The 22946-nt window shown below is 41.4% G+C and overlaps 1 protein-coding gene across 2 annotated transcripts in view; it reads left to right on the top strand.

Annotated features, from left to right (window-relative positions):
• LOC146809204 (putative methyltransferase DDB_G0268948) overlaps positions 1–22946 on the top strand; it is a 260260-nt gene that overhangs the window by 109954 nt on the left and 127360 nt on the right. For both annotated transcript variants that reach the window (XM_085616022.1, XM_085616023.1), the window contains one exon: positions 5838–5948. In XM_085616022.1, the coding sequence (XP_085472148.1) occupies positions 5838–5948 (111 nt within the window). The remainder of the gene's footprint in view (positions 1–5837; positions 5949–22946) is intronic.

The raw sequence follows: 22946 nt of genomic DNA, 5'->3' as shown, positions 1-22946 counted from the left end.
GAATTACTTGCATGAGGACAGAGAAGATGGGCCTTTTTGCTTGGTAACTGGAGGAATGTTTACTTAAACTACTAGGCAGGAATGCATCGGCTGAGGGGGAAGCAGATAATTCGAAGGTGAAATACAGTCCTTGGCAGAGAGTAAGCTGATGTCAGGCTTCGTGAGCCGCGCAGAGAATGAGACAAAGTTCATGGTCACAGATGCAGGCTCGGGCTGGAGCCTTTAGAGGCAGAAGGCAAGAAGAGTTTGATGACAGAATCAGGGCCTACTTGCCTGGACTGAAAAATGGCATAAGTGAACCATATAAAGCCGGTGGCCTTTCATATTTAAGAATGGAATATCCGGCCTATTCATGGCGGATCTGGCAGAGGACATGTTGACGGTGGGCATACATGTATTTGCGTCTTCATAACTGGAACTGGGGGGGGCATATATGTACTTGTGATATACACATGGAACCGTTGGGGTCCAAGATAGGGGACATAACTGACCAGGAAAATCCATATTTCCACAATGTAGAAACATTCGCTATTGTCTCTAACCCACTAATTCAAAGAATAGTAAAATCTCTTTCACTGCAAGTAAAACCCTTCCGCTTACTCTTCACACACTTTGAGTAAAACCTTTTCACTTTTCACACAAGCATCAGAGAACCTGCTACTCATTCAGTATTATCCTTTCTAGGTGATATAATTCCAAATTATTCTCTCTAACATACAATAAATTAATCCCTAACTTAGTGCTTCTAGTTCTGTATAACTTTCAGCACTTTCTCGATCCGGACCAATAACCTCACTGCAGTGTGGCTTCCATTTACCACCCGCTATTCAATATTCCTTGGAAATTCCAGACAACATAAAACAATACATAACGGGTTGGGTTAGAACATGAAATAATTATTCAAATTTACAAATACAATCCTTGCCTAACTAACTAAACTAACCATGCCTCTGCTACCAAGTAAAACTGATGCAGCGGAGTTTACCAGCTCTCTACACCCATATACACACAACTCTCACTTTGGGCCCATTTACATTCATACATTCAATGAGCTAGCAAATATCTGCCGGGCATCAAATTTGATTTACCTTAGAGACCTGTTACACCAGTATCATTACCATTCCCTGTCTCCTTATGTAAATGTACTTTGTCGATAGATCTAGTTTTAGATTTAGAAAAGGAAGGAAATAATAACACATTTAACTTTTAATTTAAAAAAACCACTGACTCTTTAGGAGTTTTAAAGATTTATCTGAATTAATAATTTTGTGAGTCAAATCAGAATACACGTAAACACACCAAATTTGTCCATCAGGAAATATAGTACAGTTAGCTTATAATCAATGCACAGTAATCAAATTCTTGTGATGACAGTACCTGAGGAGAGAAAGAACAGAGAACAAATACGGAGCATTACCCCACTAAACTATATTTACCTGGAATGGTGTGAGGACCTGGATATCAGAGTATCAAGGATTCAGGGCAGGTTCAGGACCGGGAAGGTAACCTCTTTTAGTGCAACACCAGCGTTGCAACCCTCTCTGGTGCTACTCTATCCGACTTGGGCTCGTCTGGACCCCTTCCTAGATGTGCCTCCTCAGTTGTTCCGCGATTCTTCCCTAGTGTTGGATTCTTCAATCAGCTTGCAGCAATTCGGGCAGCATCTCAGCATAGCATCAGCATCAAGTGTGTCTTGCTAACTAAACTTACCTCTGTTATACCAATTCTAATGTATGATCCACCCCTAAATGTTTCAATTATATGTACACCCCTCAATTTGATTGGGGCAGGCAGTGGGGTGAGGACATCACACCATACTAAGTGCAATAAGTTTCTTTAGTTCTGTTGTCTAATTCCCCGCCTGTTAATTTTAATACCCACAAGCTTTATTCCCACAAGCATTTCATATGTGGATCGATAAATCTGTAGTAAAATGTTTCGGCTTCATCCTTTCGGAGTTTCAAGAGTTTAGCTTTCCATGTCATTGCCGGGCACATGTTCTTGGCAGAAGTTCAATGACATCATTGGTCTCAGGACAAGGATGCAATACGCATGAGTAGTTGTCGCAAAGGTATAGGGACGTCGGTCACCCTCCAAGGCCCAAATACGAGCTAATAATAAAGCCAGAGAAAAACATGTTAGAATACAAACTTAAATGAATTCACTGTATACCACGTACTTCTACTGTAGCCCCCTTTACTTGATATCTCTTTTGCATTAATAGCTTAGTAAAACTTGCACGGGTTAGTTTCAGCACAGCATGTGCGTTAATGTGAGGATTTCGAGCAGTCATGTTAAAAGCTATTGTGCAGCTGCAAAGATGTCCCACCATGCGCAGATGAGTTCTCGCATTTTTTTGCGGCCATTTTTAGGCCACTCGGGTTACTGGTTAGTGAAGTACATAGAAAAGCTTCCCCTAGGTACAATATGTAAAATGTGGTGCAACGTTAGTACTCACAAACATGTTGGTTACAGTATTACAGGTTATTCAAGAGGATTGCATACGAGCAAGTTTCTTTTTACACCAAACTTTCCTCCAATAACAGTCAAGAACTTGCTAGTTAAGCTAGGACTGGAAGCCTGTTGGAGAGACACGGAAACCCTTAGCCAGATCAGTAAATCTAATCTGAAAGCTGTATATTGGGGTTTTATTGGAACTGGCCTGATAATAAATTGTAAGGGGGCACTTTCGATTGATTTTATGAATTTTAAACAGACTATGGTATTTGAGCCCACACTGGATGAAATTGAACCCCCCACTAGCAAGGAAACTATACCTGTAGTTTAGGTACGGCTGTCTACCTTTAAATTACTTCAAAAGGAATTGGTGTAAAGTAGGAGAGAGTACTGAAGAATATTGCCCTTGATTCCAAGGGATCCCCGAGTCACCCGAACATGTGTTATTTTTTTGCCCCCTGTACACCTGATTTAAATGGATTGCTCCCCTCCGTAGAAATCTGGGAGTAAGGAGATACAAGGAGGAATACAGAATATTGAAGCCAAATGCAACGTGTATGACTGTATTTTGAATAGCCAAGTTCCTAATGACAGAATGGATTAGGCGCACTAAGTACTCTCCTGACAGTTTTTAGGGAGTGGATCACATGACGCAGCGCATTTTGAGGCGCTGTTATGTCATATTGTGGGTCGTGTCTTATCAATTGTACATAGTTCACATTTTTAACCTTTTCTTTTTAATCCCTTTTATTGAAATCTTAAAATGAGCCTCAATTCTTACATATTGTATCATAATTACAAAGTTGTTTGAATTTAGGCTGATGTCCTGATGTATTCTAGAAGTTGCATCTGCATTAGGGACTGTCACAGACTTTATCTCCAGCACAGATAATGATAAAGGAACAGGTTTTATTTCACCTACATGTCCACTAGATGCACTTTTTTGCTGAGGCCCACCTATTTGAGCGCTGGGGCATGAACCTGAGTTTTTACCTGAAGTGGGCCATGGATTTTTGCTGTTGGCAGGACCACACTGTAAACTGTAGATACAATACAGGGACTTTTGTCAGCTAGTGAGTGGTTGCTTTCCACGTCTTTATTCCCAGAAAGAGATAGGTCATTAACAAGTGTACACCCCAGGTTATGGCTTATGCCTTACCTTATTGAAACTTTGGTCGTAGCGGCTTGCTCTCCATGTATTCCACAGTCTTTAATGCCTTCTCTGGGATCTTTATTTACACTTTCAAGTATTTTAAAATACCCTGTGATAGTTGGTTGGCTAACCCTATTATGACTTTTTTTAATATTGAGCATCTTCAGGAGAAGTCAATGATATTGCTGCTAAATTGTGTGGTCATGTTACCCCTAATGGAATACTTAGGCTGCTGTGTGGTATTCCCTCCCCATTCCTTCTCTGCCACTTCTTTGAGGTCGGGGCAGTGTCCCGTGCAGCCGCCCTTACCTCATATCTGTATTTACTTGAGCGTCAGAAGATTTTATAGACTGCAAATAAATTCCAACTAGACGAGTAAAGCTAAGAGTGAAAGCGAGGGGGCTTTTGGGAGCCTCCTCCACTTCCTTCGCTTTAGACTCCCTTCCCCTCCTCTTTTCACCTCCAAACCTCCACAGCAACTCCTCACCTTCGATGAGCTGCACATTGTAGCGGATGAGCCTTTTGGAGAATTGGAGGTTCCTAGGTTCTTGGATTTGACCCATTCTTGCACCGACAAGAGCTCTGGACGTCTCTATGTACTATTCTGCAGCTGAACCCCAGCGAGTGGGCAGTCTACGCAGCCTGTTTATTGCCCGTGCTCTGCTACCCACTAATGGCAGCAGCGCTCACATGGCACAGTTATTTTGTCTTGCTTAACAAATCCCAAAGTGAAAAGGCGATTGTTTACGGTGGAGAAAATAAATAAATATACAAATAATTTGGAATGCATTGTTTTTGTAAAGGATGTTGAATCTGCATTATGCCTTCCTGTTGTAAATAAAACAGCGATATGATTAAGCATTCACTGAAGACATGTGCTCTTCATCTCTGAAGTTACGTTTTCTGCTTTATATTGACCAATGTTCAGACTCCATTATGTTTAACTGTCCGCCATCTTGTATGGCCATGAAACCATGTGCTTTGCACGAGAAGAGTCCTACCTCTTCGCCAGTCACTCCTGAGATCTGCCTAGCAACAGTCTATAAATAGCCCCTTGTACGTTTCCTGTATGTTCAAGACTGACCACATCTGTTACTAATTAGGCTTTGCTCGAATGTGTTTTCGCGGGTCTTAGGAACTGTTAACTCCGCCCATGTATTGATCATGTATTGAACATGTCCATATAAGGTCACAAATCTTGCTTCATGTTGTATCCGTCTACTTATGAGCCCCCCCTATTGTGTATAAAAGGGGACCATGCGCACAAGTTCTTTGTGCTACTCTGTGCAATACTGTAGAGTGTTGTGTAGGTTGTAGGACCACCTTTGAAGGTTAATAAACTTTGTCTTTGTATTTGCAGTTTCCGTGCCAACTTCCTTCTAGTATTTTGTACGCAGAAGGGCGAACCCTTTGTACTTGCGGGCCTAGCTGGGGCCTGTATTCATCATTCCACTGATGCAACCGTTTTTCACTCATTTTAACTCCAGAGAGTTTTGGTGATTCTGACTGCCCTAGCTGGAATTTACTGTCTATAATATTCAGATCTGTTGTGTCTGAACATCGGTGCTGGACACTGCCACTGAGAAGGGATATTTAGTCTTAAAAAGGTGGCAGTCTATTCGACTTAGATCCAGAGACATCAGATCAATGTGCTTATCTCTTAAAAGGAGACCCTTTATGATTATTAAGGACATTTTAGATGTTTTATTGTCAGCACATAGAGCACTGATTCAGGAGGTTGTTCTACTGCTGATTGTTCTACGGATCGCCAGAGAGCACAGATTTTGGAGTTTTCACTGTTTGCCTTTCACTTAATAAAAATGATGCTTACTGAAAAGGCATTTAAAGACGTTCCTCTTGTTTTTGGCTTGTATGTTTTCACATGAGCAAAGCATGTTTTTTAGGTTGCCTGTAGTTATAAGGTTTTGTATGCATCTACCATCAAGTTTCCATCCTTAGACCTTTATATTTGCAACTTGGAATGCTCGCACAGCACAATGCTATAGGGTGAAACAGCACAGTTCAGCTTTAGCACAGCACAAGGGCATGGCTAAGTTATGAACTGAACTTCCTGAAACCAATGTAGCCCAACACAGCTAAAGAGAGTAAAGATTAATCTAAAGCAGCATCAGTTAAGCACAGAGCTCAGCCAAAAACTATTTCTTGTATGTCCCTAAAAGGGCAAGACCTAATGGTTTTTCAATTGCTTTTATCCTTTGAACTGCAGATGGCTTGTCAATATTTTCAAACAAAGAAACAGGCATCTCTCTATCAAAAATACATGATCCGGGAACCTGTGGAAGTGATCAGTTTGATCTTCTCTTACCTAGAAAAGAAGGTAAGAACATTTAGATATAAAAAGCCAAAGCATGTGCAAATTCATAACATAGATGATTTAGAACCGTGGGGACGGGAATGTCCTATGCATTGTGCACAGTCGGTATCCCTGTTGGGAGTTCCCAACTGAGAGCATCTGGTATCCTGCTTTTAGATGTTATGCCCTAGCCGCCTGCTAATCGAGCATGTATCCAAGACCCCAATTCTCTCACTGAGGCCCCCCTGACGGCATCTAAATGTTAAAATATATAGCGTTACAAAGAATTTCGAAGACATTTAAATTGCTAAATATGTCACATTTTTAGTGGATAGTATTTAAAAAATTGAATTTTCATTTAAAATATTGTCATAGAAATTTGTAGATAATGTTCCCACATGTTTCTTTTATGTTTTAAATGTTGTGATTCTTAAAAATTGGAATTTAAATCGGGTTGTTATTGACACATACGATAATGGACATTTTTTTGATTAAAATGACCTATGTCATTTTTTTGTGTTTTTATTGAAGAATCATATCTCAGTATATAGAGAAATATTAATTTTATTACGAATAGAAAATGAATGCCATTATCGAGCAAGAAATCTCTTCTCATTTATGCGCCTTGGTGGATATCTATTGGTAAAGGTCCTGGCTATGGACAAATATATCACTTGGACTTGCTTAGTGACTAGACTATTTATAAAAAAAGACAGATATTTGACTGAAACAATATTGAACCATCGGTTATGCCCTATGTTTCCTGTAGACTGCGCGCTAGAGGGTGCCACTGACCTTGCTTCGTCCAGCACCTGCTCTCTGTGAGCTCACTCACACTCCCATGATTACAGATATACAAGGGAGGCTTGAACACTCCCCTTTTCTCTGTTCACGGCAGGATGTGCACCAGGAGACCCTGCATATCCGTCAGAGAGGGGCTGCTTCTCTGATTTGAGATTAGAGTGTTTCAAGAGGCTGCAGAAGGGTGTGTGAAATAGACATGTGTATGATTGCTTTTCCCACCGCAATAGGAGGGTATGTTGACTTTGGAACTTGGGAAACAGGTTGTAGTGTCAATGGTCAGGTAAAGCGCTGCACTACTTTCTGGTCCAGTTTCCACGTTTGTTTGTAACTTTTGATCAGTTTGAGCTAGAAACCATTTTATTGTTATTAAAATCTGAAGATTATGGAGAAGATGGTGGATTATGGAGCAAATGCGGCAAATTCATTATCATGTGAAACAAGATGCAGCTGCAGAATCCCATAACTCCAGTGGCTTTGACTGAGGTGAAAAGTTTACATGTTTTAATTTTTGGATTTCGAAGACTCCTTACCATATCCTAACATAATCTGTGCTGCATGATTAGCAAGCCACATACTTTCAAGGCTCAGCTTTGCATGGGCTCTTAAACTCAGGGCCAACACTATGCTCAGTTGTTCCTGTTAATTTCTTGGCTCTCATCCTCTACCTTGCACCATAGTCACGGCCGCTTGCCTCATGAGGCACTAGAGGACCAAATTATGTATCAAGGTTGAATTATGCAGAAAGAAAAGGTGCCCTTTTTTGATTGTATTACTTTAATAGTTTGTTATTTTGACACATGCTAACACAGTCTGGGCAAATGTCTAACCTCATAAGTACTATCAACACCTAAATACACTGATTAGCAACCTAAAAGTGACCAGTCAACCTCTACAAAGGGTTTTCTACTTCACCGCAATGCGGTTTTGACAATGTTTGATCCATTTGTGCTAGAAAAAATTTCTAGAGTAAAATCTGCAGATTATACAGCAGATGATGGATCAGGTGACAAATGGCAAATCTGTAGTTAGGATAAAAAGGCCACAGCCACAGAATTGCATACTTCCAGTGGCGATGACCTTAGTCCAAGGGTGTGAGCAAGAGTGTCAAGCATAGGTGTTGTACTGGAAGCGGATCCTTTAAGACATTTTTCCTTCAGGAGATCCAATAGGAATTTGTGCCTCATAAGGGAAAGGGGGGGTGCACTGTTGAATTTTAAATTATACTATTTAGCTTCAGCCTTGCAATATCTCTACCCTCTTTTGATAATAGGGTAGGTGTGGAGCCTACTGTTCTGTTCTTTTCCTGGGATTTAGCCAGAAAACCATTGACAAGGACAAATAACAATGTCAGTTGTTAATCTTTCAGGCCAGGCACTAGCACATAGACATAACACAAGAATGCAGCTGTTGTTTATGAGCACAAATGTAGATGAATACATGAGAAAAACACAGACACATGGTCCCGAGATTTTTAGATAAGAGCACTGTGTCTGCTGAGATGTAGAACATCCATCTGTGAAGGCTAAGGTATGGGTCCGCCAGTAATACCAGAGATCTTTGATTTATAATCATTTTAGCCTCATGAACAAGAGAGGGAAGGGTTTAGGTTACTCTGTCCTATAAAATGACAGGGATTTTCATGATATATGGATTAATAACCATGCTAACAGCATTTTTAGTATGCATTAGTTTTCTAATTGTAGCACGTACACTGCATTTCAGAACATGATAGAGAGAGCAGAGTGTCTTGTTACCGCGATCCCTGAGACGGTCAAGAGTGTTGTGTTCTGGGGTGCAAATACACTTGTTTCTCTGGTAAGGTTAGGAGGGCAAGTGAAACACTGTAGCTAGTCAGACTGGGACCCATAGGTACTGAGATGTTATGTCGACTTACTCCCTACATACTGATATTCTATGGCTCTAAACATAGTTCTGTTTTAAGAGCAGAATCCCTGCCAAAAAGAATGAAGGCAAAATGTTTGGAGGAAGACCACCCTAAAGCTGACAGATCTAACATAGGTGAGGGCAAAACGTTTGGAGGAAGACCACTCTAAGAGCAACAGGTCTAGCAAGTTGGATTAAGAAACGAGGTTCAACCCAGTTGGAAGTTTTAAATTTGGACTTATTTTATGGAATCAAAGTCTAAAATCCTCAGTGGGGCAAGGCAATAGGCTGTGGCCGAAGAGAGCTCCACGTCATTGGATAGCAACTGGAGGAGGTGTCGATAAAGCCATTGAATTTTGTCAGGGAACTTCAGAGGAGTAGAAATTTGAATTTCACCCATTAAGAGGGCCCATTTTTGATTTTTTACCAGATGGAGTGTCCCATCTTTGGATTTATCCACTTTTTTGGTACTTGGATTCTTCTAGTGGACAAGGCAGCAGGCTTTAGCAGAAGAGGGCTCCAGAAGGGGGGTATCTCAACAGTTTACCCCTGAATCAGATTTGCTGCTGTGGTGAAAATCATAGGAGGAGTGACAGCCAAAATAGCAGGACAATAAAATCGTTATTTATAATTACATTTAGAATTAACCAAAATACAAAAATACCAATTACAAAAAATCAGGCCTGGGCGTAGTTTGCAGAGTTTTGCTATGTAGAGCTCCGCGAAGTGACATAAAAACTCTGCAAAGTTCTCCAAGTGGCGAAGTGCACTTGTTTTTGCTTGGGTAGAAATTTTACCTGAGCAGCAGATCGTGCTCGCAAAATTACTGTTCGCGAGCGCAAGGTGGGGAAAATAACTCTGCTGCACTTCGGCGTACCTCTCCTCTCCTGTCCATTAAAATTAAATTTTATATTTTACTACGATAGGGTCATCGAATCTTCATGTATGTTCTCAAGTCAAAAATTATGTTACTGTGGTATAGCTTCTATTTTTTATAAAGTGTCCTCTGTTCATTTGAATTGAGCGTAACAAAACACATAAAATATATGATATTGGCATAATCATCCTTTATTGGGAATTTAACCCACATATCCACACATTTAACCCCTTATGTAATACCGCTGAACTAGAGCATAATTTCAATGTTTACGGATCAGATCACATCCTCAACTTTCTATATGAAGCACCCATTCCTGAAAGTGTTCCTTAACTGAGAGTATGATTGGGATTTCGAGGGTGGAGTATGCACAGGGAGTTGCGAAAACGAGGTGCTTCCAGAAACTAGAGAAGCACTTTAAAACACAAAAGACCCATTTCTATCAATACCTACAATTATTACATTTCGTGTCTTGCCACCATGACTCCTTGATGAAAGTTTACGGCCATAGCTGCTTTTAGCCAAAACTACTTATCACATGGAGAAAGGAAAACTATTTCAGATCTACAGATCACTCATTATTGTTAGAAATTGGGTCTCTTGTTGGCAGAGGTATGCACCCTGTCCAAATGGGGATGACAATCTTAGTCAAGGTAAGTCAGATATACACCGTAAATTAACCTGTGCTCACCCCCTGGTAGCTTGGCATAGAGAAATCAGGCTTAACTTTAGAGGCAATGTGTAAAGTATTTGTGCAACACTCAAAACAGTGAAAACACCAAATGAAAAAATATCGAACAGGAATAGGAAAATAAAGCCTAATTTGTTAACAAAACAAGACCTAAATGAGAAAGATCCAAAAAGTAGAACTGAAGTTTTCAAGAATATCTGCAAATATGGGGGCAGATTTACAAGCCCCTTGTGCCTCTTTTACGTCGCCGTTGAGTCACTTTTGTGACGCAGCGGCAGCGCAAAACCAGTGCCATGCTGCGGGGTATCTACAACGTGACGCATCTGGGAGATGCATCACGTTGTAAAGCCCTGCACCAGAAGTAGGCGTTCCTGTGCGGGGGGGGCGTTCCGTCGCAGGAACGCCTCCTAAAAGTGGCTGAGTGAAATCTACAAGATTTCACTCAGTCACTTTTGAGCCCATGCTGCGTGAAAACCCTGCGCCTGCTTGAAGCAGGCGTAAGGATTGACGCAGCATTGTAAAGATAGGGCACCCCAGAGCCTTGCTGGAGCTGCGTCGCGCTTGCGACGCAACTCCAGCAATGCGCTGCCTTTACGGCACCGATGCGTCACGCATCTGTCCGTTTTTCCCCCATGGTGCGCCGCATTGTAAGTGCGGCGCATCCATGGTGGCGGAGCCGTGACGCACAATAACTGCTGCATCCCTGCTGATATGCAGGGATGCGCCAGTTATTGTAAATCTTCCCCATAGTGCTTAAAAGCATAACTCACCAACCAGGGATGTCTGCTCGCAATTAACCAGGTTCATTTTGTTAATTAGATTTTAATTTTGTTGTGTTTGTGACATTTTAACTGTTTTGTCACTTCTGAATTCTTTACACATTTTCATTAAGTTAAGCCTGTCTCCTCTGTGCCACAGCTACCAGAGTTTTAAATTGCTAAAACTTTTGACTGGACCAAATGGAATAGTGACTTCATAACTTGTGGTGGATGCCAATCCACTCCAACTAATAAACCACTTTCTCCCAGATTTGGGGATGAAACTAATGGGAAATTTTCCCATAGTCAGTCAGTCAGTCAGTGAATCATCTTTATTCGGTTTACAGCTGTAAAACCATAAACGTTCACATGTATATATAAAAACAACTATGATTATTATTATTATTATTATTAGCATTTGTAGAGCGCGACAGCTACCTCCAACGGAGGTGTCCCGGCGCTAGCATCCATCCAGTGAGGGGGGAGAGGCCAGAAGGGAGGCCAAAAAGTTAGACGTTACACGGGAGGCCAAACAGCCACGTTTTAAGGGCCTTCCTAAAAGGTAGTTACACCTTTATCTGACGCAGGGAGTTAGGCATCATATTCCACAGCGTGGCCGTTCTTACCGCGAAGGCTCGCCCTCCCAACCTTGCTTTTCTAAAGCGTGGAATGGCTAGGAGGTTCAAGTTGCTAGATCTAAGAGTTCTAGCGTTCTGGTATTTTTGGAGCCTACATCTCAGATAGAGAGGGCCAACCTCTCTAAGCGCTTTGTGGGCTAGGACCAGAACCTTGAACATCACTCTCTTCTTCACCGGCAGCCAATGTAGGCTTTGCAGATGGGGAGTAATGTGATAACGTTGGGGTACATTTCTAATAAGTCTGGCAGCAGCATTTTGGATCCTTTGAAGTCTCCTCATAAGATAGTCAGGGAGACCAATGAAGAGGCTGTTAGCATAATCCAACTGAGAGGTGATGAGCGCATAGACCACCGTCTTCCTGCATTCCATAGGAAGGAAGTGAAGGCATCTGCGCAGTGCCTTCAGTTTCCAGAAGCACTGCGAGGATATGTGCGATATTCCTGGTAGAGTTGACCGGAATTGGTGGAGGATTTAATTCTACTGGCAACCAAAGATCAGATTGAGGGGGGAGAGACTGATTAAAAAATAATATCTCGATCTTATCAGTGTTAAGTTTCAGGCAGTTATCCGTCATCCAAGATGAAATGTTCAAAAGACACTGCCTGAAATTGGTGAAGGCATTCGCCCTCTGCTCTTTGAAGGAGAAGATAAGTTGAGTGTCGTCAGCGTATGAAACAACACGAACACCCAAGCCTTCCACGATAGATGCCAGAGGGGCCAAATACACATCAAACAAAGATGGACTCAGGGCAGATCCTTGTGGGACCCCTTGTAACAGTGTCCTAGAGCTGGAAACATGTGGGTGAAGGAAGACTTGTTGAGATCTGTCTTCCAGAAACGACTGGAACCAACGTAACACGGTCCCTGTAACTCCTAGTGAGTGGAGCCTATTAAGCAGGATCTTGTGTCGAAAGCTGCCGAAAGATCGAGCAGCACAAGCATGGCGCAGTTTCCTGTATCCATCGTCTCGCGGATTGACACCTCTAGAAGGGCTGTCTCGGTCCTGGAACCTGCCCTAAAGCCCGACTGTGAGTCATGTAGGTGATTATTAGATTCTAAAAAAATCCGACAACTGCCTCTGGACCTCTTTTTCCAGAATTTTGGCTGGGGCAGGGAGCAGAGAGATCGGTCTAAAATTTTTCAACTCTGTTGGATCAGCGTCCTCTTTTTTAAGGATAGGACGGACAAAGGCTTTCTTCCATTCAGAAGGGAAGATTCCCGTATCCAGGGAGGTGTTCCAAACATTATTCAGCGCGTTGTTAACTACAGATGCTAGGTGTTTGAGGACTCTGGCCGGGCAGGGATCGGAAGGGCATCCAGACTTAACTTTCATTAAATCCCTCAGGGAGGCGTCCTTCTCAAACCGACGGAAGTCTGACCATTTAACTAAAAGGCCATCCAGAGGCACAGCCTGCTTATCAATAGTAGGAAAGGTAGAATAAATGGCCATAATCTTGTCATGGAAGAAAGAAGCTAATTCTTCACACAGCGGGAGAGACGTCGGGACGGTACTTTTTAGAGACTGTGGTTTCAAGAAACTCTCCACTATCTTAAAGATCTCCCTTGGAGAGTTTTCTGCCTCCACGATTTGTTTAGCCATAAAGTCTCTCATAGTTTTACGTTTGAGGGTGTGAAATTTCCTCAGTGCCACCTTGTAAATCTCTTTAGCTGAGGTTTCATAGTTTTTTTCTCCAAATACGCTCCAGCTTTTTGCAATGGCTTTTCTCCATTCGGAGTTCAGTATTAAACCATGGCGCTGATGGCCTACTCCTAGGCACTTTACAAGGTCTAATCGGGGCTATCTTGTCCAGGGCTGATGTCAGCCATACATTAAAGAGGGAGGCATCTCGAATGGGGTTTCCGGAACGAGTTGGAATAGTATTAGCTAGTTCACTGCTCATTGAGTCAGGAGTTACTTTCCTCCAGTTTCTCCAGGTATGATAAAATTTATAAAACCATTTGTCCAATTCATTACATGCAGAAGGTTAGATCATAAATAAAATATCCATTAAAATCTGAACACTAATGAAATCAGTGGTAAAAATAGACCTAGCGATAAATAAATAAAGCCTGTTTATTATGTCACCGGCTGGGGACTGGGTTGATAAAATGTCCTTCACAATACTGCCCTCTAGTCAAATGATGCCCTGTGTTTTACTGCTAATTTAAGAATACTAAGAACAAATAAGACAGTCTTCAGTTAGCAGTTGTAAATAAATCTGGGCTGGGCGTGCCTGCCTAAAGTTCAATCTCCTTAAAACAGGGTGTCTCTTCACTACACAGGGACTATTAGATTCCTCCGGGGAATCGCATAGAAACGGCAAAAGAATAAAAATGAAGCAAAACCTGCGGAGACTCACCGTTAAAAGCTGTCCTTTATGGCAAACCCCCGGGGGAAAGCTAACAAGACAGGGAAGAAACCCAGGCGAAACCTAGTCAGCAGAAACGGTTGCATGTGCTGAAAAAACCTAAAAGATAGCGCTCTGTAGTTGATAATGTTTTCAGGGTTATAAAGTTTCGCGCACTAGGTTTCTTCAATTCGTGCTCGTCCCTCTGTAATTTCAATAGGCTACTGGAGAAATCCCTGACCCAAACCAGATCCTTTTTAGATGACATTTCCGGACTACTGTATAGATCTGGTCTGCCCAGTCTGTCAAAAACAACTAAGGAAGACACCTGCCTGGTTTATATAATCATAGGCCTAGAGCAAAGGTCCCTGGATATAAAATCACTACCTGGAGCTGAGTCAGCAATGTGTTCACATCATAGAATCACAACATTGTAAAATAGAAAAACATATTTCTTTTTATTGACAGTTTTCAAAGAGATTTTTTTATACAGATAAGAACGTTACATAATGAAAAAACAGAATATACAGCGTATTTATTATACAAAATATTTCTCTATGCCCCACACATCACTGTATTCATGCACACATACATTCATTCCAACAACAATCGCGCTATCATATAACGGTCCTGGTGGTAAGGTTTCCAGATGAAATTATATAGGTGGTTTACTCATATGTCATCCTGTTGGAAAATAGGGATAATATAGAGGGAAATATGCCGAAAATTCAAACGCCAGCGCGCGTTTCGGTGTCAGACCCAAAACAGGGGCCCACCTTCATCAGGGCAAAGACCGGTAGATAGTGGGGGACACAAACCAAACTTTAAAACTAAATCAAGGTTGATGTGGATTTATGTATGCATCTTCATTTGATGGATATATATATATACTCAAAAAATTATCTGGACGCTTGTCTGATCCAGGCAGCTGGTTATAGCGTGAACAATTCTGTAAAGTATTAAACCCAAGGATCAAGTAGGATTGGATGCAGAAGACGGTCCTTGTAAGAATGGCTCAGGGCGGCGCGAATAGTTCTAGGATCTTCAGCAGGGTGGGAAGTTAGTATAGTCTGGTTTCCACACACATACAGGTTATTCAAAAGGGGTACCCCGCAGCGCCAGGCATTCGTCAAGAAGATAATTCTCGTGTTCAAGGCAGTAGATAAATTCTGGGGATAGACGTTCCTCCATACAGAAATAGCCGATAGCGTTTCAGCGAGACACCAACGTCGTCCTAGTCTGTCAAAACTGGACCTTATATATCTTAACCATGATATATGATGTACGTGATCCAGCAACATACACTCTTTCAATATCCTCTGGGTCAGCGACAGATCCTCATTATGCCATGTTTTCAACCAAAAGATTAGCGGGCAAAAGGCCAAAGTGTCACTCAGATAAGGGACCCCCAGTTCTTCATGCACACCCATGTTTGAGGTCCCAATTGGGACACCCAATAAATGCTTCAAGAACCCGTTCTCGGCCACTTGAAGATCTTCCATAGCCACGTGCCCCCATATTTTTCTTCCATAAGCAGCCAACGCGACACATTTGGCCTGACATATTTGTAGCAATTCTGCTATAGGTATTTTAACTAATTTTGTAGCAAAATTAAAAATGGAAGTATTAGCTCGTATGAAGTAACCCCTCTTTCTCTGCTTTAATGGGCCCCAGTTCTGATGATCATTAAGTATGACTCCCAGGTATGAAAAAACCTTGGTACGGGGGACCATCCCTGTACCTACCCTAAACTGAGGGTGCTTTTTCGTGCGGGTGCCTATCTGCATCACAAAGGATTTTGAATCATTAATGGATAGTTCCCTGTCCGTCATAAAGGCGGAAAAGGAGTCAAGTAGGGTTTGTAATCCCCTGGCGGTCCTACTTACAACTGCTTATACTTACTACGTATAGTAAAACTGGAAGTGCCCGGTGACCTACTTGTGGAAAATTAACCATGGTGTCTTGTAATGCGGTGTCCAGATCAGTAATATATAAATTAAACAAAAACAGGGCCAGAATGCAACCCAACATCTCGAACTATCCTTTAGAGTGCTTGCGTCAATGAGGTCCCTCCATATTTCATCTTTTTAAGCCGTTTTTCATCTTGCATTCCCTACGGCAAGTTCCAACCTGTATACGGTCCCTGGGCATTCACTAAGTGCCTCCTGCAGCTTCCTAGACGCCTTTGAGCAGAGGGAGTCAAACCATCTAGGAGATTGACTGACAGGAGGCCTCACTGGGGGGCTTAAGAACGTACTTATTTTATCTGAGATGGTGTTAAAGTGTTAAAGGTGCCTATGACTTCCTTCGGCACCGAGGTGGCCAACTCATTGGCACATGAAGACGTCAAATATTCATAGAATACATCTGGAACTATCTGAGACCATTTTAGCCGCCTCCCTCCATCCGTTGGTCTTGTCGCCCCGCTTTGTACAGCCCCCCCCTCCTAAATACCATATAGGGTCCCTGAAATTGCACACATATGGGGTTATGATCACTAAAAATGCTTGCTTGTATAGTAAATCCCACAAATAGCTCTAACATGGGCAGGGATACCAGGATAAAATACATAAACGACCCAGCTCCCCTGCCTTTAAAAGAAGGGATGACCACTTTACTGCGTTGGTCAGATAAACTCATGAGGGACACCAAGTCGAATTCATGGAGGAGATCGTTCAGTGTCTCTCCCTGAGTGGAGTGTTCAAAGTGAATACCCTGAACACGGGGACACCCCATCTTGAATACGGGAGCTAACCGAGGGTCACCACATGTATGAATATTAAAGTCCCTGGCAATCACAATGTCTCCAAAGGTCATGTTCATATGTTCCCTTACAAAAGAGCCTAGTAGAGTTATATTGCCTACTTCATTGTTACATGATAATGAGTTATAAAAATGTATGGGGCCCAACTTACGAGACCCCCTAAAAAATACCAATGCCTTTATGCAAGGGTTTTCTTGGGACACAACTTTTAAACCGCATTCAATTGCTAAGGAGATGTAAATTGTGAGGCCACCCATTGGTCTTCCCCCTTGTAATGAAATAGCCGGGACTGAAAATGACTTGTAGCCCTTCAGTGGTGGGGTGTTTCCCGTTAGCCAGGTCTCTTGTAAACAAATGACACTAAATTGTTTAACATAAAGAATCCATAACGGGTCAGTAAACTTGCTATCATGTCCGGCAATGTTCCAGGATATAAAATTTATTTTACTAGTGTCTACTGTCCCGATACTTGAATGTGGGATTTCCTGCAAGTTTAGCTGGATTAAATATGTTCAGGGAATCGTGCCCATTGAGTCAATCACATGCATCTAAAGTTGTCAAGGGTGTAAAGCGGTTGGCCAGCTAAAGAGTGGGAGGAGGTGGCAGCTCCCGCCAGTTGTGACCAGAAGTATTCCACTCATGTGATTCTGAAACCAAGTTTAGAGTCGGGTTCATCGCTGATTGATGCTGAGGTATATGGAAGCAGGGTGGGCCTTTTAAAGTGGTCGCCAAACGAATGCACCCAGATGGCTCGGGCTTATAAAAGAAACCAAGAGGTAAAGCAACGATTAACGTCTTAGGGTTTTGAGAGGGATTATTCACAGTTGAAAACAAAATACTTTCGGCAAGGTGGGGTTGGTTAAAGTTGATGATAATACAATCACCGTTAAATAATTTACGTGAATTTCCCACCCAGTTAACCCTACGCATCATATTTATATTATTAGCTGTCCTTGCTCCCAGTACCGTGTTACAGGATATCCTATGTAGAACCGCGGGCCATATTATCAAGGAACGACGATAACATTATCCCCGCTTTAAAGCAGCGATAATGGGCTTGAAAATATGCCCTTGTGAATTCCCATAGAAGCCCAGGTTCACACCAGAACCTGGGCTTCTATGGGATTTCACAAGGGCATATTATCAAGCCCTTTATCGCCGCTTTAGTGGCAGTTTCCTGCCACTAAAGCGGCAATAATGTTATCGCCGTTCCTTGATAATATGGCCCCTTTGTTTTTCAGTTGTGTATATTCTTCGCTTGTACCCTGGGGGAGAGTTGGCACATTCCCCTATACCACCACATATGGAGTTGACTCCGGATGTAGATGAATATCAGGCAGATTATTAGTTAGATTTTCCACGGGCCGTTAACTTTGCTTCTTTCCAGGTGATGTTCCCCATGTACGTTTATCTCCTGGACTGGTTGGGAGTGAAAGTTCAAATTTCCCCTAGCATCCAAAGTCGTGCCTGAAGCCGCAACCATTTTGGCTGGGTTAAAGACTCTTGTTATCACATAATACCTATTAGGGCCAGTCTGCAAGTGCAACTACAGAGCCTCATTAAACAAAATGCTAAGGCATCCATTAGAGACATACTCTTCCATTTGGAGTACAAGGGGTAATTGAACTCTGTATGTCGCAAATGAATTAATCCTCTTTTTCCAGTTTTGAAACCAGATCATTTATACCATGTAGTCTTAGACTGCAGAAATTTAAACAGGTATACACACACTTTTGCAATGTAAAATACACACATTTTAACAGAAAGACAGCTAGGTGAAACGACGCGACTCAGGAAAATCGCATATATTAGTTTCAATAGATCCTGAATTCTGGATGGTGCTGTAAGGTGAGAAGAACCATCAACCTCCCCCAAAACTGCGGCAGAGGCCACTGAATACACAAAGGAAATCCTCAGCACACGTCTGTAGTGTATCTAAACATATATCTGCACATTGTATGCATATATATTAACACAGTATTTTGAGTTTCTAGTTTTTCTTTCTTTATTCTGATAGTTTCTCTTCAGCCGACACATGTTTCTTCGCAAACACTGGGAAATCGCCCCACGACTTTCTCAAAGCTGTATAAACACAAACAAAAGACCGATGTAACACCATACATACATTGGTGTACATTATCACATTACAAGGTCCCCATGTCCAGAGGTATAATTATACACCTCTAAGGAGAAACATGTAATAAACATGCACAAGGTCGAACAAATGAACATGACACCCATGTCAATCAAGGACCCAACCTAACTATTGAGCCAAGCTATAGGGCGTGAAAAAGTGACATCCCTGATCACTTGCTGATTGGTGATGGCGGAAAACATTTGTGACAACAACGTGAAAGAGTCAATTACCAACCTGTGACCGTGTGCTGGTCAAACAACTGTGATGACAATTATCTGACATTGATGAAAGAACATCCTAAAATAAGGGCTGTAGTTTGTCAGATGCAAGCACAAAACCCTCCCCCAAAAAAATAAAAAATAGTCAACAGGTGAAGAAAGAGTGAAACCCAAAGTCATGCATTTGTGAGAACGCATTTCAAATACCTCTACAATCTTTGGTATATTCCTCTGTGAAATTAAAGAAACCTATCATTAGAACAAACTCCTCGTATACATGCCTACTTCCATTTCCAAATCTGTCATGTAGATGGATAACATACTTCTTATGTGGTGATAATTCCAACCCAAAATAAGTAAAATATCTGTATTCTGGGTTAAAATCGGTTATTCATTCAGGAAAAGTCTCCGTCTGACCAATTCATGATTTCTGAAAACATATATATGTCCGGGGATGTAATAATGTGTAAACTCCTCCAAAGACAATAAGCGTATCTATCATTTGGAAAGATCTAGCCCCAACCTCTATGCTGTCATGCTTACTTGTTTAAAACTCAAACATGTGTCCCCGCTTAACATAACCATTATATAGTTAGGGTTGCAGCACATGCGCTCATGTATCAAACTATACCTCACATCTAAGAAAACATCCACTGTCACCACTATATCACTTAGTCATCGGACACTTAACTAATGTAACCGTCTATGCCCCATCACAATCCCCACACAAATCCATATGTACTGTACCCAATTGGCACCAAAATATTTAAAAGATGGCTTCATAGCACATGCCCACTTCGTATTTGTCCATAGCACAAATATACTATCTCAAACTACCAGCGTAGTCTTTCAAGGTTTAACAATGTATCCACAGTCAATTATCTCTTAGCGTAAGGACAGCTCGGTCATCAACGTAGCCCACAACCGTGACTCTCGTGCGAGAACACAGAGGAAATGAGTGTTCCCGCCTTTATACAATCTCTCACAGATAGGAGTCGTCAAAATAGTAGAAGGAAACATATTGGCTCCAAAACGGGTGCCATCTTGAACTTCCCAATAGGCACCGAAATCTTCAAAATCCTCACACAGCAGCACTGTATTCAAAGCTCATACAGTGCTATCTGACCCAAAATATATCACATGGTTATACTACTTATATTTTTCTGTGTACAGTGCAAAATGTTCAGCAAATTAATCATGATTTAAACTGTACCAAAATGGGCGCCATCTAGAAACGTGTTCCACTGTGTTTATGGTAACATGCTTTCCAAAACTGAGGAAACAATCACCACCCTTTACGTGTATGAAAGGGCATAAGGTCACTTTTAAAATTCATTAAGATGGTGTGACAAATCATCTAAAACCAGTGTTGGTTATGATATATTAACGCTACATTTTTCCATCCCCTAGATAACTTTCAATTATATTCAAGTTCCTATATTTTTTATATAAGAAAAATATAAACGGAAAGTAGACATAATGATTTTTAACAGAAGAGAAAAAAAGGTGTACAATTTGAGTTATGAAACGAGGCAACCAAAATCATTTCTTATATTAAATACTTTTGATAACTATTATCCACATATAAAATGCAGTAATGAGCATTTCACACCTTCCCAAAAAATAATGCAGCTCCTGATCCACATTGAACCCATCTCAACGGGCCTCACGTCTTCATAAGTCATGTTCTCTGTTACCCCCTCTGGTGTGGCTCTGAGTTTGTTCTATGCCATAGAATGAGAAGTGTTTATTAGTGGTCTGTGAGGGCCAGAGTGAGATGTGTGCTGTGATAGGATATCTAATGTCCCTTTGTTTCACTGCTCTCATGTGTTCCCCTATCCTTTCACGTAATGTCCTTATGGTGCTACCCACATATCTTTTGTCACACCTGCCCTCGATAATGTATACAACAAATTTAGTCAGGCAGTTTATATTGGTAACAATCCTGAAACTATAGGAATAAAAAAAGAAAAACAAGAAACTCAAAATACTGTGTTAATATATATGCATACAATGTGCAGATAAACATTTAGATACACTACAGATATGTGCTAAGAATTTCCTTTGCAAAATACACACAGTATGGCACATATTAGCAATATAGTCCATAAAGAGTACAACACCACCTTGAATATCTCCAATGTTTTTTCAGCCAAAACCTAGCTCCTGAAAGCAGGGATTGGACAGTGTTTTCTGTGTTAGGATTTCAGCATTGCTTTACTGTTTTGGCAATGGGCTAAAAGAACAGTCCAGGACTGTTTTCAGCCTGTATAGTGTCAACTCTACATGAAATTGACCCAGATGCTTTATCCAAGTAGATGATATCTATCTTACAGGCGATGAGTTAAACTCACATTTTGCCAAAGTGGACCGCAATATTTTAGGGTTCACTGACTTTGGCTAAACATTTAAATTTAAGAAATCCCATATTGCATTTCTCAGTGTGCTTTTCTTGGGATATGAACTTACATATGCAGGAAAGAGTCTTTCACCTCATTTTTGGGAGAATTGCATACAATTGCAACCTCCAAATTATTAAACTATTTACAGTCCCCGCTAGGATTTCCTAATTTTGGCAGAACTTACATTCCTGATTAAGTACAATGCGTAAAATTGCCTTATGGATTAATCCAACCTGATTTTTCCACCTCACTTTGGACATCAGAACATGCTGACACACTCTGATCATTAGAATAACTCACTTGCCACACGTCACTGATGTGTGCTTGTATATATCACAAACCTAGCCATCCAGGATTCAACCCGGGGCATATGGATTCACCTATAATACTTTTAAAGATGTGAAACAGTGCTAATGGCATATAAATAGGATTTATATTCGAGTGTCAAAATGCGTTTTGCTACCACTGAAAAAATACTGACTGCTGTGCTGACAGCTATCGTTAAAGAATAGCCCACTGCACAAGAGAAACGCACCATTGTAGTTACTCCTGTGCCAGCCTTAGAGGCTGTCGCAGAAGCTAGCATTGCCAATACTAAAGCCCCGCGTCCTTTATGGATATAGTGCCCAACATCCTTAACAGCTATTGATGTAGACTTCGTCTTTGACCCATCTTTACAGACTCAAGTACTCCTCCGGCATGAGCATGTCTACACCATGCCTTCTTCTGTCTTATCGCTAAAACAGTATAAATACATTGTTTATATTGATGGTTCAGCCTAACCTACCTAATACTCAGTGGAATGTGCCACTGTTGTTGAAGTGATGTCAGATGGCAACTTCCATCCACAAAAAACTCACACCCAGTCTTTGGGGAACTGCACTATGCAGTTGGCTGAACTTAAAGCTTTACTGATTCCACTTGTACATACAAATCCTGAGTTCCTCACACATATTGTGTAATACTGTGTACAGTCCTTTAATGCTAATTTGACTGGAAATAGAGAGGATTCAATGATTCTGAAGGCAACAAAATTAAGCATATATAGCTTTGACTTAAAGTGGCGGACCTAAAATACAGGCTGCCACAGACTCATGTTATACATACATTGAGTCATCAGCGTGTGGGAGCACTCATTGGGACATATCTGAGAGATGAAGTTGCCAAATTTGCAGTTGCAACTGATAACGTTGCTACAATTACTCATTCTAAAAGGAGAATAGATAGGGATATCTTGAATACCTTCGAATGGGCAATAGATATTTGCCTGTCTCTTCCGACGCTGGCTTCTGTAGACAGAAACCTGTTGATGAATCCATCGAAGTTGTCCAGTGGGTCTAGGCTTCGTCAGAATACAAGCTATGAGTGGCTACTTCCTGTGGAGTTGCATGCGATGGCACATGGAATTCTAAATACTGGTTATAATAGCAAGTTTGCGGGCTGCCAGACTGCTTTCTCAGCATCGGCTGAAATTGAGAATCATGTCTGTTTTCTGGAACTT

Source organism: Triturus cristatus, chromosome 7 (assembly GCF_964204655.1).
Source record: "Triturus cristatus chromosome 7, aTriCri1.1, whole genome shotgun sequence".
Classification (NCBI taxonomy): Eukaryota; Metazoa; Chordata; class Amphibia; order Caudata; family Salamandridae; genus Triturus; species Triturus cristatus.
The sequence above is the reverse complement of the archived record's forward strand: the minus strand, read 5'-3'. Positions and strand labels throughout refer to the sequence as shown.